The following is a 16,298-nucleotide window of genomic DNA, read 5'->3' as shown; positions in this document are numbered from 1 at the left end:
CAACAGATATATTATTAATTCTTATTATATTATGATCTATTATGTTTTTTATAATCGTCGTTAATAACTTTTAGAAGTGTTTATTGCTAAAAAAAAAATCGCCTGTATTTTTTTTTTTAAAAAAAATAAAATTATTAATTGCAACATTTTTTTTATAAATAAAATACTTTTGTGAGGTACGAAGCTATATTATCTAAGAAATCAATTCCTTTGCGACATTAAGACCTCTTGTTGAATGTAGTAAAGATCAATAGTAAAATTAGCACCAGGATTAATTCCAACTGGCGCAATAGGAATGTATCCAGCAGGAGGTGGGATTGTTGGCGGATTAAAGAAAATCTCATTAACTGGAATGTTTACTACAAAAGCGGGGAGTCCCGGACCGATACATCCAGTGGTGGGAATAGGTCTGTTTCGTTGGATACGGCCCCCTCTTGGAATTGATCCAAAATCCCACTGGAAATACATTTTAAGAAATGGTGAGGATTAGGGTTAACACTAATTACAGATAGCAAATAAGCTTACCTCTCGATAACCTGCTCCTTGCGTCCAGAGCCTTGCTGTCATCGCTCTATATTTTCGACCTTGGGCATCTCTCGCATTATTTGGTTTATGCAATTTGATTGCAAACACGTAGCGGACGTAAACCACCTGCAACCACAATTGACATTTGGCTATCCAGTCGCGGACCGATTGATGATTGCCTAACTCAACTATTATCCTTGCATGCGAGTTACCCTAGAGATAATGACATTAAGGAAATCACATTCTAAAATAAATATGCTAATGCATTAAATTCAAAATACATACATTATTGTCGCTCGGAGGAGGGCCCGGATAGGGAACAGTAGGTTTTGGGACGTAAGGTTCATTTGGAGCTATTGCGAGGTCAGGGGCCATTTTCCTCCTTCTTCTCAGTATGCTTACAACGGGACTAGGATGAACTAAAAAAGGATTTAAAAGGGTGTAAATGTTAAAAGTGATTACTACCAAAGAACAAATTGATGGGAGGAATGGTTCTTTTACGTGTATCGGTTGAAATTACTATTGGACGATTAGGCGCTGGAATGCCTGGACCATTGAAAGCATTAAAACAAATGCCTAAAGTAAAAGCGACTCTTGCATGTTCTGTATTAGACATGTCGACGATAAACACATTGCCGTTATCGTCGTGTTGGTATTTGTATCCGCGAGGTGCTTTATACTCAAGAAACTTGTTGAATTTCTTTATTGATACGTTTGTACCAATTCGTAAGGGCAAGCTACATTTATTACACGTCAATATTGGATATCTTGAAATTATCTGTGTAATAACTACCTACCTTTCTTCGTCTATTTGACTTGGAACATGAATCCGATTTGGTATAATTGAAGTTTTTAACCTTTCCAGAAAGGGTCCTGGCCTATTTACGTGAAACATTTTGAAAAAAAAGAAGAGAAAAAGATTATATTTGTTGATTAACAAATACTGATTAAATTAATTGTTCTAAGGGCAAGGACATTCTATTACGTAATATTCTTAAAAATATATATATAGTGTATGTAAGGGGGTGGGTGGCGTTAAGACTTATAACAAATGGATATTGTCACTGCCCTAAATATTTAATGTTGATCTACCGTATTATTACATATCAGGTGATAAGTGAAGAAACAAGTTGCGAAATTTCAAACTTGAATTTTATTGCTTGCAAGTAAGACAATATTATCCATAATCCCACGGCTGAGCTAATGCAAAATTATAATTATCAATTCTCCTAAAATTATTTCATGCTCTAAGACAGATTTGATAATTAACTCGGGATTGGATTTGGTTTTGTAGGTGATAGGCTTGATGTCCAGTTTCTTTGCATCAGTAAATTTTTTAGGCTATGGATCCTTAATAAATTATCACAGAATCCTTAAGGATCTGGAAATTTATAGAATCCTTAAAAATCCTTAAATGAATTATAAAGATCCTTAAGAATTCTATAAATTACTGGGTCCTTAAAGATTCCTAAAAAAAATCTTTAAGAAATCCAAAAGTTTTTTAAATAAAATTAATGGATCATTGAATTGATTATCGGCTATGTATCACATATATCATGTGATATAATCTTAATAGCTGATCCTTTTTTTGTTACTTTCTCGTCCTTGTTTTCCTTCCCTCTCTATAAAATCCATAACGAAACATTGAATAATGTTTCGCTATTTTTTTTTAGTCGGCGGTCAGATTCTGGTAAGATTTATAGCTTTTTTTATATATTTATATATTTAATATGTTTAATATTTTCTTTGTTTTTTTTAGACGACTCTTTCAGAATTCTTTGGAGGCGATATTCTGGTAAGTTTTTTTTTATTTATTTCTTCCATTTTTTAACGAATGGTTTCCAATGGTTCATTTCTTTCTCTTTTTTTTAGATGGTCAGGTCTTTTTCTTTTTAGGTTCCTTTCAGATTTTTATGGCACACGACATTTTTACTATTTTTTTTTTATTTTAACGAAACGTTAACTAACATTTCATTTCATTTTCTTTTTTTTAGACGTCCTTTTTTTTTGGGTACTTGAACGTGAATTTTGGCAAGTAAAACAAAGAAATTTTTTTTATTAACAAACAATACTAACTGTTCATTTTTTTTTCTTTTTTTTTTAGGAATTTTTTAAGTCTAGATATGGAACCATGGTAAGTAAAAAAAGCTAAAAGTTTTTTTTTACTTAATGATTTCTAATTGTTTGTTTTCTTCTTTTTTAGGTATTTTTTTCAAGTCTCTAGACATGAAGATGTAAATAGAAGTGTGGTGAATACCGGTAAGTAAAAATAAAATTATTTGGTTTTTTATTTAATTTGACGACCATTATTAACCGTTCGTTTTTTTAACAGGTTTTTTCTATAGATGTAGTCATGTGAAATGCTGGTAAGTAAAAGAAAATGGTTTAAATTTTTTTTATATTAATGAACATTCTAACTGTTTATTTTTTATTTTTTAGATTAAATGAAATGCGAAGCCTCACACATTTTTCAAGTTATGGAGTTTTTTTGAGTCTCTCTGGGTATAGGATAACGGTAAGTAAAAAATTTTTTTTTTTATTTTTATTGTTTTTTTTATTATAATGAACTTTACTAACAATTTGTTCTTTTTTTTAAAAAAATGTTTGGTATAAGTGTAAAAAATGTAAACCGAATCTCTGAATATTTCTTCAAGAGGATAATATTTTACATATCATTACATAATTTTTGTAACTTTTTAAAAATTAATATAATTAGATGGGTCTTAGTATTTTATTAATAAACCCATTTTTATTTAATATTCTTGATTAGTTAGCTAAGGATATGTAATAATATATGGGAAATAATAAATAATAAACATAATAAAAATAATAATCCATAAGGATCCACACCCAAAAAAATATAAAAAGGCTTTTTATATTTTTTGTATAAGTTGAAATGAATCTTATCTGTCGTAATTCAGTTAATTTGGCATACCAGTCATTGGCATGTCTAAATTTTATATGATTGTGAATCAATTTAAATTAAGTAATAGCCATCATAAATTAGCCCTATAAAAAAATATCATACAGTGCATTACCTCTATACTCAATCAATAGCTTATAGTAACAATTAACAATTAATCAGTTTCAAATTCCTTACTAATTATTTAAAAAAGTTGACCAATAATTTTTAAAGTTCACAACTTAAACTTTATTTTACTTATAATATCCAAATTTATTTTTATATATAGTAACAAATTTTAAAATCATTTTTTCATTAAATAATAATTTATTAAAAAAAATTTTATGAAAAATAAAATTACAAAAGTAGGATTTAATATGACTATTAATTTCTAATTATCTCTTAATAGTCTAGAAGATATTTGAAATATTAAAAATCCTTTGCAAAATGTCAAAAAACTTAACTTTAGATAATGCATAAGAAATTATTAGACAACAAGAAAAAATGTATTCTTTCAGATAAATATACTAATAATTATTTATTTATACAATCAAAATGTACTAAAAATATGAAATACCATATTTATTAATGTAAAATATTATAGTAAATCAGTAAATGATAAGTACAAAATCAACTTAAAAAAGAATTATGAAAAAAAAATTTAATTATCTTAAGATATATTTGGTATTATAAAGGCCTATATTAATTATTTTTAAATATCTTTGTAAATTGAAATATTTACTTTTATAATATAATGTATTTTGCAAATAACTTTCTGTTTTATTATTTTAATATGTATTTATTTATATATAATATATTATAATGCAATTTTATATATTATTTAATTAAATATTATAGCCATATTATATAAGTAATTTTAAATGTTTTTCTTATTTTCATTGCAAGAAAAATAATTATAGATAGTTAAATATAAAAGATTCAAAAAGATAAAAGATATATTAACCTTTTTTTGCTTTTAAAACCACTATAAGATTTAATTTGACATATTTATTCATTAATATAAACAATTTATATATTCTCTATATTATTTTTGAAAACTTGTAAATATTTATTAAATAGCTATTTAGCATTTTAGCTTAGATCAGCTATTTAATTTAAAAAATTTTACAAAATATTTCAGTTATAAAATAAAGAGAAAAATTAATTAAAAACCAGATAAAGAAAAATTATTTACTTAATGAATTAGAAATTTATTATATAAAACTGTTATGATAATAATATTATTGTTTTTTTAACTTATATTTTATTAATAAAGTTAAAATTTAGCCTTTTATATAAATAGATAAATAAATAGTTGACTATTTTATATAAATATTAGTATATATGGAAATTATTTAAAGCAGAAATAAATTATATAATTCAATATAATATAAATAGACTAATTTTTTATAAATTAAAATTAATAAACTTGAAAATTAGAAAAATAAATATATCTTAGCTTATTCTACGAGTTTATTTTTTTAGAAAAAGTAGATTTTAAATACTGTTTTTAACTTTACATAAATAAAAGATTTTTACCAATCATATTTAAAAATAAATAAATAAAAAATAAAAAGTCAAATAAATTGAAATGGTATCAAAACTTCATTTTATATTTTAAATAAACCTTGCAAAACAGATTAAAATATATTTAACATATATATTTAAAAGATTGTATATATATAGTAAAAGGTTTTATTTAGAAAAAATTTTTTTTTATTGTCATATAATTTATTTTTACTTTAAATATTTTCTATATATATTTTTAATAAATTTTATAAAACTATATTTACATATCATATAAATTACTATTGATTTGTATTAAAATATAAAACCAGATTTTTATTTTGATTATTTACATATTTAGTAAAAAAAATTAAATTAAATTTTGGGTACTGAGCAAAAATATAACTAATATTTGCGATTTAAAAAAAAAAATCAATATAAACTTTAATATATTTTTATATATATTGTCACAACTTTCTGAAATTATGACTGAATTTGAAAGTTCAAAACTTATTGGATCTGAAATCTCAAAAATCAAGTTGAAATTTGAAATTATGGTCAAAATATGAAAATCTGGATGAAATTTTTATTATGTGGTCTGAAATATAATTTTTTTTTAATGGGAACTCTTAAGAGTTTGAAAGTTTTTGTAATTCTGGCTAATTGTAATGCCAGCCAGAATTATGTTCTGCATGACTTCAAATAAAAGTTTAGCCATCAGGTAAGAATATTATATAAGAAAATTTTGCTCTTATAATGGAATTTTATGTGTTACACAAATGTTATACAAACTTGTAATGTGGGCTGAAATTCAATAATGCTGGCCAGAAAATTTTAGCTCAGTTTTCAATTTTTGACCAGAGTTTTGTTTCAAAATGATTGGTCAAAAATTGAATTCTGAAATTATATATGCCAAAATTGCCAAGTTTTGGCAACATGTATAATATTCTTAATATCTGAAAAAAGTGAATTATACCTATTTTCTTTTATGAATTTTATTTGAAAACTAATATATGATTGTGATTAAATAATATTTATAATATTTACAAAATCAGTAATACTTTTCTTATAATAATTTTTATAAGTAGGGCTAATATTCTCATTAATACTAATTTTATTTTTATTTCTTTACAGATTTACTATCAGTCAGTTTATATAATATATTTGTACTAAATTCCAATCAAAATAAAATTTATTTAGAACTTTTTTTACTATAAAAAATTGTTAATTATTTTAATAGAATAAAATTAATAAGAAATACAGTTTCTTATAATATTTAACTGCATATTAACAGTTCATTTTTTATTAGTTGTGCTATTATACTATTATATATATATATATATAATTTAATATGACTATAATAATTATAAAATTATGATTAAAAACTTATAACTGAAAAATCTATATATTTTTCAATTGTTATATATCTTTATATTACTGGTATCTATATTAAGTAAAAAAACAAATAATTTTAATTTTTTAAGTACTTTTTTTATTGAATTTTTTAAGAATTGAAATACAGTAAATTACAATTTAAATGCATATTAGTGAAAAATATATTATCAAACTTTAAACAAATTATTTGATTTTTTGTATAGTTTTAATTTCAATTATTTATTTATTATAAATATTGTGAAGAAAAAAAAATTAATAAAAAACTAAAAAGCTATAAAACAATTATGATTTAAGAATTTACCCTTCATTATTTTTTTTTATTTTTTTAATTTTCTTTTTCTTAATAATATTACTAAAATTTTAGTTGATAAAAGTGAATTGAAAGCTTATTAATTTCTTTGAATTTACTTTTTTTTTCTCTTTTTTATTTTTTTGCTTCTTTATAATCAGGTTTCTTAAGAGAAAAAAATGTAAAAAATTAATAATATCTAATAAATAAAAATCTATTAATTACCTTGTAAACTTAATATTAAGCAATTTATTTGATATATTAGCAGTACTAGTAGTAGTATTAGCATTAAATTACCTTACAGATTTAATATAAAAAAATTTGCAGTTTATTTTATACCTTATATTGATAAATTTGAATAATAGAAGTTTTACAGATCCTTTATTATATTACTTTATACTAAAATTATTATATTTGCCTTTTTATACCAATATAATAAGAGTTAGATAAACCCTACTTATTTATAATAAAGGTTGGATTATTATAGAAAATTGGCCTTTTATTAATGATTTTTACTTTACTTTTTTCTTAAATTCTATTAGTTAATTAGTTAAAAAGAAAAAAATTATAATAATATAACATAAAATTTTCTTTTATAATAGAATTTGTAAAGAATTTTTTATTTGATTTTTACTTTAAGCCTAAAGATAACTTATTTTATAAGTAAGCAGGATTTTAATTAGGCTTTATTATATCTTATATAGTTATATTTAATTTTTCTGTTTAATAATATTTTCAAAGAAAAGGTAATGAAGTTCAATTTTTTATTTAAAATATTTCTTTTTACATTTATCTAAGAACTTCCAAATATTTTAATTTGTAGTAGCCATTTGTTCAAAGTATTTATATATTGTACTATTGTTTATATTTATTATATTTAAACCTTCAGATTATTGACAAAGAAAGAACTGACTAAACATATTGAAATATATTCATATATATAGAATCAAAAGCATGTTTATTATGTATAACTTATCTGATAGCTCATTAGATCAATCATCAGATTAAAAGTTAATTTTAGTGTAACCAGAATTTAATATTATATTTTATATGATGCAAATTATAGTTATAAGAATTGCATCATAGTTCAACCTTATCTATAATGATCTTAACAGTTACTTTTTTTCTAATATCTTGTATGATTTTAGTTGAATTTTTTATTTATATGAATATAAAAAATTAGATTTAATAATATATTATTTATGGAGTATTTTATTATTTGCAAAATTTTGTTTATATATTCATTTTTACTTGAACAGTATAATAAGCTAATAAGAACTGTTATACAGAATATTTATTGATTTTTTTACTTTATATTAATACTAATATATAATTAATTCATTTTGTTACAAGATATTAGATTAATTCTAAAAATCATGTGATTCTAAATAATTGCAGTGACAAATAATGGCACAAATTACACAATATATGAGATAGTACGTTTTTGTTAAAAATGCTGAAAAAAAAACGAGTTTTAAGGTTCTTTGAGGGCAAGTTATGTGCCCACGCGGGCTGCGGGCGCAACATAACCAAACAAACACGATTTGTACTTTTCTTACTAAATTTTCTCTTATCATTAAAATAATGAATTGAGCTATGAGTCTTGCCCAAAGAAGCAGGAAATTTTGTACGCCAATTCGCCAATTCGCCAAGTTGCATTTATGCTTTTTTTTTTCCAAACTAGTGATAAGCTCAAATATTGAAAGGTTGTTCCCCCACATTTCATCCAAATTTATGCTTGAACTACACAAATTACATCAGTTTCCAATCGGACCCACCCTTGACCAATTTGTGATCTTAATATTCTTTTTGTATCAACCACAAAGAGTTGCATTTTCGTTTATGCCTATTATCTGTATGAGCTACCTTGTATATGCCTTTTCTTGCAACTAACCTTTCTCCCTCCTTTTTTTAAAAATAGCTTTTTGTTGTTCCTATCCAAACTAGTTCGTTGTCACTCGCATAAAAACGGATATATTGGGGTTATTTAATTTTTTTCCTCTTTTCCCTTTTTTTTCGACGTTATTAACCTTTTACTCCGACCGTAACTCCTTTTGTCTCTAAGTTAAAATTTCCCCTTCTCTTTATCTTTTTCCATATAACACTTTCACACGGCCATTTAAAAGTAATTTTCTTCCTTCCACTTTTTTTTTAGCTTCTTGCGATTTTTCTTTAAACAATTTATAATGGCTAAAAAAGGAAAACAAGATCTTCCACTTCATAAAGTCATCATGGTCGGTTCGGGTGGTGTAGGCAAATCTGCTTTGACTTTGCAATATATGTATGGCGACTTTGTTGAAGAATATGACCCAACAAAAGCAGACTCATATCGTAAGAAAGTAACGTTAGATGGACAAGAATGTCAGATTGACATTCTAGACACTGCTGGACAGGAAGAATATGCTGCCGTATCCTTTTTAGCATTATAGGGATTTATAAAATGTAAAAAAAAAAAAAATTTGAAATTCGGTACAAGTTTAGTTATTTAGACAAGAGACATTTTATTATTATTTCGATTATGATAGGAATGAATAATAATCACATCAATTTTTTTGAATTCAATCTTATATTATTGAAATTAATTTATAATTATATTTCCTTGACGATTTGTTATTTTATAATGAAAGATTCGTGATAATTATTATCGGTCTGGCGAAGGCTTTTTATGTGTTTTTTCAATTTGCGAGTATGAATCATTTGTACATACGCAAGATTTCAGAGATCAAATTTCACGAGTACTTGATGATGATAGCGTAAGTAATAATAATGTATGAAATTCGACCCATTTTATTTAAACTTTTTATTTTATTTTATTCTATTTTTTTAATTATAAGTAAAATTTTTTTTTATATATCATATTATGTATTTTGAATTGCTTTTTTTCCTGAAAAGAACTAATTTTTATAAAACATTTCTAGATACCCTTTATTCTTGTCGGTAATAAAGCCGATTTAGCCAAAATTCGGAAGGTTCCGGAAGAGGAAGCTAAAAATAGAGCTCGTGAATGGGGTTGCGATTATTATGAAACTTCTGCAAAAACACGAAAGAATGTTGATGAAGTATACAATGAATTAATGAGGAAAATAAAAAGTCGCAAGGATTCTAACAAGGAGAGAGAAAATAAGGATAAAAGAAGCAAATGTGTTTGCTTGTGATGAAATAAAGGCTTTCGTAAGATTTTATACTTCAGGATTTGATATATACATATATTTTCACGTGTTATAAATAATATTATAGTTAAACATTTCATACATAGATTTGAACATGAACAATTAATGGCCAAAATTGCATCACCATTTTTTTGACGCATTCAGATCCGCATAGATATATATTTTGTTTGGGATACATTGCATTTATTAGTATTTCTTTATTGCCACTCATTTCATGATTATTTATCAGTTCATCATTGGACAATTTATTTAATTCATTTTTTATGTTGTTTTAGACTTGTATATCACATATTCATAAATATTTTTTTTTTACCCTTAACCCTACATTGTGTAATAATTATTATCTTGGTGATTTCACGCATATTCCTTGTAATTTCTTTTTTCCGCAAGTAAAAACCACTTTTCGATTCTATTGTATTTATTATTTTATTTATTTATTTACTTTTTTCTCCTAATATAATATATTTTAATTATTTTGTTAAATAAATCTTTTTCGCCTAAAATTACGCCCAAGTTTTTTTAGATTGATTTCATTATCTTTCCTTTTCAAGGAACTAAAAAAAAAATTCTGGAATCTAATCAATATAACAATTTTTAATTTTTATTTAATACAATTAAGGAATAAGAATTAAGGGGTAAACAGGTATTTATCATTATTCTTCTTGAGCATGGAATATTTTTTAGCCCATACATCACGCGTGTATCGTGAATTTTTAACATATGAATGATTGAAATTCGACAAAGTGAGTAAGATTTTCAATAAAAATTTTAAATTCAAATTGATCTAAAAAGTAAATTACAATGAATATTATTATTATTTATAATGATTTTATCGACTATTGGTAACAGTTCATTGTGTGCGCAATGTCACATGATTTTAGGTGATTTTATGTTTCTAATGATGACTAAGCCACAATATCTATAATTTTAAAAAAAGAAGAGCTTTAAAATTGTAAAAACTTTATTATGTTACAAAAATAATCAACAAAACGTTATTTTAATTTAAATGCCTTATCCGCTTATCACAATTAAATCTATGTGCGCAATGTGCGAAAATGCGCGGAAAATAAGCAATGTGCGGAATTACAGTACTGTACATATCATATTAAATGTAAAGCGCACACAAAAATTTTTGGATTTCTCACACTTCGCGCATTGAATTGGACTTTCTCACTCACTGTCCCACTCGTGAGATGTGGCATAGCTAAAGCAAAAAGCATATATGAGTTATTTCTAAAAGATATTTGGATAAGTCTACTGTAGAAAACCTTTTCATTTATAAATAAATTTTACATTACTATGTGTAATAATCAATTAGAAAGAACGGAATCTGGTCACCTGAAAAAAATTCCCGGCATTAGGATCATTAGGATCAGGATCAGCAGTGCCGATCAATTATAATATTTAATCCTGGCTTCTCCACTTGAAGATCTGGTACATTATTTATACCATTATACCATTCCACGATTACTGGAATATTATTTTCGTATTACTTATTTATGAATTGAGCACATAGATGACTCGAAAGTCTATCTATGTATTTGATTTAACTGATTTACCAGGAATCCACTTTATTCCCGTGAAATTAATTGGGTAATCTCAGAGCACTACAGCAGATGTTCATTTACTCGTGATATAACATTTCTATTTCGTTTTATTCCAAATTTATCCTTCTTCTGCTAATTCTCAGTATTTAAAAAGAAATCAGGTGATAAAAAAGAAGCACCGCCTAATATTTAGTATCTGAAATCTGCTCAAGTTTTCGCCTTAGTGAATCACAATTTATGCGATTTAGTTCAATTACTTTCTTCACTTAGATAATATTTAACAATTGATAGTTTTTTTTTTGAATGAGGTTTATTTTAGCAATAAGAATACGATAGTGATAGATCAACAACTTACATATTTCGTTCGTTCAATTGGTGTTTCTGTGAAAATCGGACTCGAGATCTTGCTTGAATTCGTGTTTAATGTAACACAATTTACGAAATAAATCTTAGATTTCCGTTATCTACAGTTTTACGGTTTTGATAATCCCAGCTTCTCAAAATAAAGAAATAATAATGGATGAAATACAAACACTTAAGTCGAATTACCTTCAGAAATGTCTAACGCGCAAACAATGACAACACAGACGCCTTTGTTAAATAAACCAAACATAAACACTATTAAAAGAAAGATTATTTTAATCCTTTCGGGGTTAATTCTTGTCAATATTGGTGTTTGGATAGCAGCCGCAATTGCTTTTCGCAATTTCTCTTTATTGGGAACATCCGTGTTAGCATATACTTTAGGACTTAGACACGCTGTAGACGCTGACCATTTAGCAGCAATTGATAATGTTACTAGAAAACTTTTACAGTCTGGTCAATATTCTGTGTCAGTTGGGCTCTTTTTTTCTTTAGGTCATTCTACTATTGTCATAATTGCGACTTTTGCCATTGCTATAACTGCAACTGCTGTAAAAAAAAAACTTGGTGATCTTAAAGCAATAGGAGGTCTTATTGGAACAAGTGTTTCGGCAGCTTTCCTATTTATAATTGGAATAGTGAATTGTTTCTTACTGGTTTCTATATTACGTTCACTTAGAAAATTTAAACGTACTGGTACATTTGAAGAAGAAAATATAGAAGATCTTTTTAATAATTCCGGATTTCTCGGAAGATTTTTTAAACCTGTATTTAAATTCATTGACGCCAGTTGGAAGATGTATCCACTTGGTGTACTTTTCGGTTTCGGTTTCGATACTTCAACAGAAGTAGGTTTATTGGGGATTGCTGCAATTCAGGCAAATCAAGGACTTTCTATTTGGTTAATTATGTTCTTTCCTTTACTTTTTACATCCGGAATGGCTTTAATTGATACGATTGATGGTATACTAATGTTGGGAACTTATACATGGGCTTATATAAATCCAATTCGAAAATTATATTACAATTTTGTTATCACATTGCTCTCAGTTTTAATAGCTTTTGTCGTTGGTACTATAGAACTTTTAAATATATTAGGTGATAAGTTGAATCTTCAAGGTCCTTTTTGGAATTTTTTTGCGGCACTTGGAGAAGAATTTGGTACTATTGGCTATTTAATAATTGGTCTATTTGTCTTCACTTGGGTGATTGCCACAATTGTTTATAAATATGGAGGTTATGAAAAGTTGGTACATAAGTTTGATCAAAGAAACGTTCAAAATTTGGATAATGTTAATGATGAATTAAATCAAGGCGGTTCAAAGCATAGTATTGACATAGACGTTGAACATTCGGAAAATGAACGTCATTCTAAGGGATCCATTGAAATTCACGATAACTAAAAATTCATTTATGGAGCGAATTCCCCCCTGGTTAAGTACAGAAATTATTTTTAAATTATCTGAAATAAACACAATTTTTACACTTTCCTAAATTCCGACTGAAATTAACCATGATTTAAAATCTAACCAATAAATCATTGTCGTCAAAAAAATATAAACTCGTTATTATATTTCATAAATTTATTTATTCACATAAAATATTTTAATTTCTCCACGGGTTTATAATATTCGCGATTAATGATCATGACCATCATCTCTTTCTCTTCTTTCCGGCTCGACCTAATGAAGAAAGTAATCAGACATGTTTATTGTGCAAAGACGACAAAAATTAAACAACCCTAACCTTTATCATATCATCAATTCTAAGAATGGATATTGCTGCCTCAGTTGCAGACTTCAGCGATTTAATTTTTGACATAGCAGGTTCTAGAACACCAGCTTTCAAATTATCTCTGACTTCACCCTTAAGAAGTTCAAGGCCATAATATTTTAAAACTTTCTTTGGATCATCCGGTGCAGCATTTTGGGATGTATTATGATATGCTCTTAATTTTGCAACTAAGTCAGTAGAATCCTTTGCAGCATTTACAGCTAGTGTTTTTGGTATTGCAAGAAGTGCGTTTGCAAATTCAGCTATAGCAAGTTGTTCTCGCGATCCCTATAATAGTTTTAGAATTAAAAATTTATCTTAACAGTATAATGTTATTGATTTAAATATAAATATCATACCAAAGTTGTCGCAAAGTTTTCTAAATAAATACTTAATGCTGTTTCTACCGCACCACCACCTGGAACGACATTACCACTTTCAAGGGTCCTTTTCACAACTGACAATGAATCATGTAATGATCTTTCCATTTCATCCAACATATAATCGTTGGCACCGCGTAAAATGATTGAAGAAGAATTTTGACTTTTAGTACCCTTGATAAGAATGCACTCGTCATCTGAAATGCGTTCTTGGATAACTTCTTCCGCGGTACCAAGATACGATGATTCAAATGTTTCTTCTCCCTCAAGATTAGCAAGAGTGGAAATAAGCGTGGCTTGATTTTATTAAAGAGTGTAGAATGTGAATATTTATTCAATTGAAATAAATGCAGATTACTGATAATTACCTCCAGTAGTTTTAGCAATTCTTCTCAAATCTTCCTTTTTACATCGACGAACCGCCATAGCCCCACTTTCTACAAAGAATTTTAAACAAAGGTCATCAATACCCTTTGTTGTAAGAACAACATTGGCTCCCGCAGCAAGAATTTTTTGAACGCGTTCGATAGTAATGGTAGCCTCGCTATGTAATTAAAATAAATAAGTCATATATAACTAATATTATTCGACAGGATGTTTAATTATGTACCGCTTACGAATATCCTCTAATTTATCTGGATCATCTACAGTGATATGAACACCTAAATGCATCCTTGCTTTTTGAAGATTCATATCTAAACACGCTATTTTAGCATTCGTGATCTTTGTCTTCATAGCTAGAAATTTATATACGTTACATATTCAATATAGGAGAATATAATAAACTTAATACAAGTTATTGTAGTACTATACCTTGAGAAGCAACAGTGCAATTTAAAGCATATCCTTTAACAAAAATCGATTCTCGAGTACTCTTGCCATGAGCCTTGAGAACATTAACAGCTTTTACGGGATATTTTACTTCACCACGAGAGTTTGTGGATTTAACAGAAAGAATTGCATCTACAACAATATTTGCGAAGAACTCATCATCACTTAACACCATTAAAGAAAATAAGAATTAAAGAGGTATTTATAGATTATGAATGGCTATTTGATAAATAAAATATTTTTCTTACGTTCCGATTATCTTACTAGCCATACTTGTTTTTGCAACATTTATGAGACATTCACGTCCCAATGTATCAACTTTGGTAGTTAGATGATCAGCAATATATTTACATGCTTCTTTGCTCGCCAACCGATAACCAGTAATAATTGTGGTTGGATGAATTTTATTCTTCACGAGCTCATTTGCACGGCGAAGTAGTTCTGCAGCTATTATAACGACCGATGTTGTACCATCGCCTACTTCTTTATCCTGTTGCTGAGCAAGTTCTACAAGAACTCGTCCAGCAGGATGTTCAACTTCAAGCAAATTAAGAATTGTTGCTCCATCATTTGATATTGTAACATCCTAACAAATAAATAAATAATTCATTTCATTTCAGACTTCTTATTATTATGATTCGATTTGTTCGATTCTCAGATGGCTTATAATTATTAATACCTACACCAATATCATCAACTAACATTTTATCTAATCCCACTGGACCAAGAGAACTTTTCACAATATTCGCGATAGACATAACAGCAAGTACTAGTAAAAAAATATAAAAGAAATAAGTAAAAAAAAAAACTTATTACTTCTAACGTGTATCCTCAAAAGTACTTTTATTCAAACTAAACAGTAGATATTTAAGAGGTGAAAATTGTAAAAAAACTATCACACACAATAGATAAACTAAAAGTAAGCGTTATAAAAAGGATTATAATAATTAGATATCAAGTTTCAAGCAAACCAAGCTTCTCGAGAGCGTAGTTCAACATACCATTCTGGTTGCGCACCTCATTCCCAGAAACTCTTTCGCCGCCAAGAAAGAGTGATTGGTTACGATCGCGTTGGAACATATTTTTAAATAAAAGTTTGATAAGAATATAAAAAATTCTTTTTTTAATGATTGCAAAAAAATTTTAATCACGTGCTCAGGTTGTTGGCGCAGATTTGATATAGGGTGTATCCCATGTACCCCGAAATCAAAGTTAAAAAAAAAAATTATTATTTCGTTTTATTATTATAACAGGAAATTATTATAAGAAGAATTGGGAGTTAGAAATAATAAACAAACGAAAGTGCAAGTAACATTATACAAAGAAGAAAGGGTATACTGTAATCTTTTGTAAATATAGAAAATATGAATCCAAAAACCATACCACCGCTAATTTAATTACACAAGTTCACTATATGAAATTAATATTATAAAATAAGGTTAAAAGGATTATATAATCGTATGATCATATGATCTATATACCTAATCGGTCCGTTTTTTATAGTTTTTAATCATTTTAATAAAAAATATTGCGAAACGTTTTTTTTTATTTCAGTTCGCAACAGTAACGGTTTCCGTTCCTAGTCTTAGGAGATTAACTAAAATGACTTATGATCAG

General features: G+C 26.6%; 5 protein-coding genes across 6 annotated transcripts; 3 read left to right on the top strand and 2 right to left on the bottom strand.

Moving 5' to 3' along the window:
* Positions 1-44: 44 nt before the first annotated feature.
* On the bottom strand, positions 45-1,449 carry OCT59_011199 (uncharacterized protein). The gene is made up of 5 exons (XM_025314473.2): positions 1,323-1,449; positions 1,027-1,262; positions 811-944; positions 526-738; positions 45-456 (listed from the first exon to the last, which is right to left on the bottom strand). The coding sequence occupies exons 1-5, from the start codon at positions 1,418-1,420 to the stop codon at positions 202-204; spliced, it is 936 nt and encodes a 311-aa protein (XP_025185089.1). The 5' UTR covers positions 1,421-1,449; the 3' UTR covers positions 45-201.
* A 156-nt stretch (positions 1,450-1,605) lies between these two features.
* On the top strand, positions 1,606-3,166 carry OCT59_011198 (uncharacterized protein; the record flags this gene model as incomplete). Of its 2 annotated transcripts, XM_066136349.1 has the most annotated exons (10): positions 1,606-1,691; positions 2,199-2,215; positions 2,285-2,320; positions 2,398-2,421; positions 2,520-2,556; positions 2,630-2,659; positions 2,729-2,784; positions 2,858-2,891; positions 3,034-3,040; positions 3,140-3,166. In XM_066136349.1, 10 exons carry the CDS (start codon positions 1,606-1,608, stop codon positions 3,164-3,166), a joined length of 354 nt encoding a protein of 117 aa, XP_066000977.1. The 2 variants fall into 2 exon arrangements, with proteins under 2 accessions (XP_066000977.1, XP_066000976.1); XM_066136348.1 differs by lacking the exons at positions 1,606-1,691; positions 2,398-2,421 and having other exon boundaries at positions 2,177-2,215; positions 2,285-2,324.
* A 5,281-nt stretch (positions 3,167-8,447) lies between these two features.
* On the top strand, positions 8,448-9,867 carry OCT59_011197 (uncharacterized protein). Its single transcript, XM_025314472.2, has 4 exons — positions 8,448-8,681; positions 8,773-9,025; positions 9,245-9,370; positions 9,536-9,867. The coding sequence occupies exons 2-4, from the start codon at positions 8,804-8,806 to the stop codon at positions 9,770-9,772; spliced, it is 585 nt and encodes a 194-aa protein (XP_025185088.2). The 5' UTR covers positions 8,448-8,681; positions 8,773-8,803; the 3' UTR covers positions 9,773-9,867.
* A 1,944-nt stretch (positions 9,868-11,811) lies between these two features.
* OCT59_011196 (uncharacterized protein) lies at positions 11,812-13,192 on the top strand. The gene has a single exon (XM_025309082.2). It carries the CDS (start codon positions 11,892-11,894, stop codon positions 13,098-13,100), a length of 1,209 nt encoding a protein of 402 aa, XP_025185087.2. The 5' UTR covers positions 11,812-11,891; the 3' UTR covers positions 13,101-13,192.
* Positions 13,087-15,779, bottom strand: OCT59_011195 (T-complex protein 1 subunit alpha). The gene is made up of 9 exons (XM_025314471.2): positions 15,683-15,779; positions 15,365-15,450; positions 14,930-15,267; positions 14,664-14,845; positions 14,461-14,587; positions 14,219-14,394; positions 13,830-14,146; positions 13,444-13,758; positions 13,087-13,379 (listed from the first exon to the last, which is right to left on the bottom strand). The coding sequence occupies exons 1-9, from the start codon at positions 15,759-15,761 to the stop codon at positions 13,335-13,337; spliced, it is 1,665 nt and encodes a 554-aa protein (XP_025185086.1). The 5' UTR covers positions 15,762-15,779; the 3' UTR covers positions 13,087-13,334.
* Between the last annotated feature and the right edge of the window lie 519 nt (positions 15,780-16,298).

This window comes from Rhizophagus irregularis, chromosome 19 (genome assembly GCF_026210795.1).
Source record: "Rhizophagus irregularis chromosome 19, complete sequence".
NCBI lineage: Eukaryota > Fungi > Glomeromycota > Glomeromycetes > Glomerales > Glomeraceae > Rhizophagus > Rhizophagus irregularis.
This window is presented reverse-complemented; position numbering and strand designations above follow the sequence as displayed.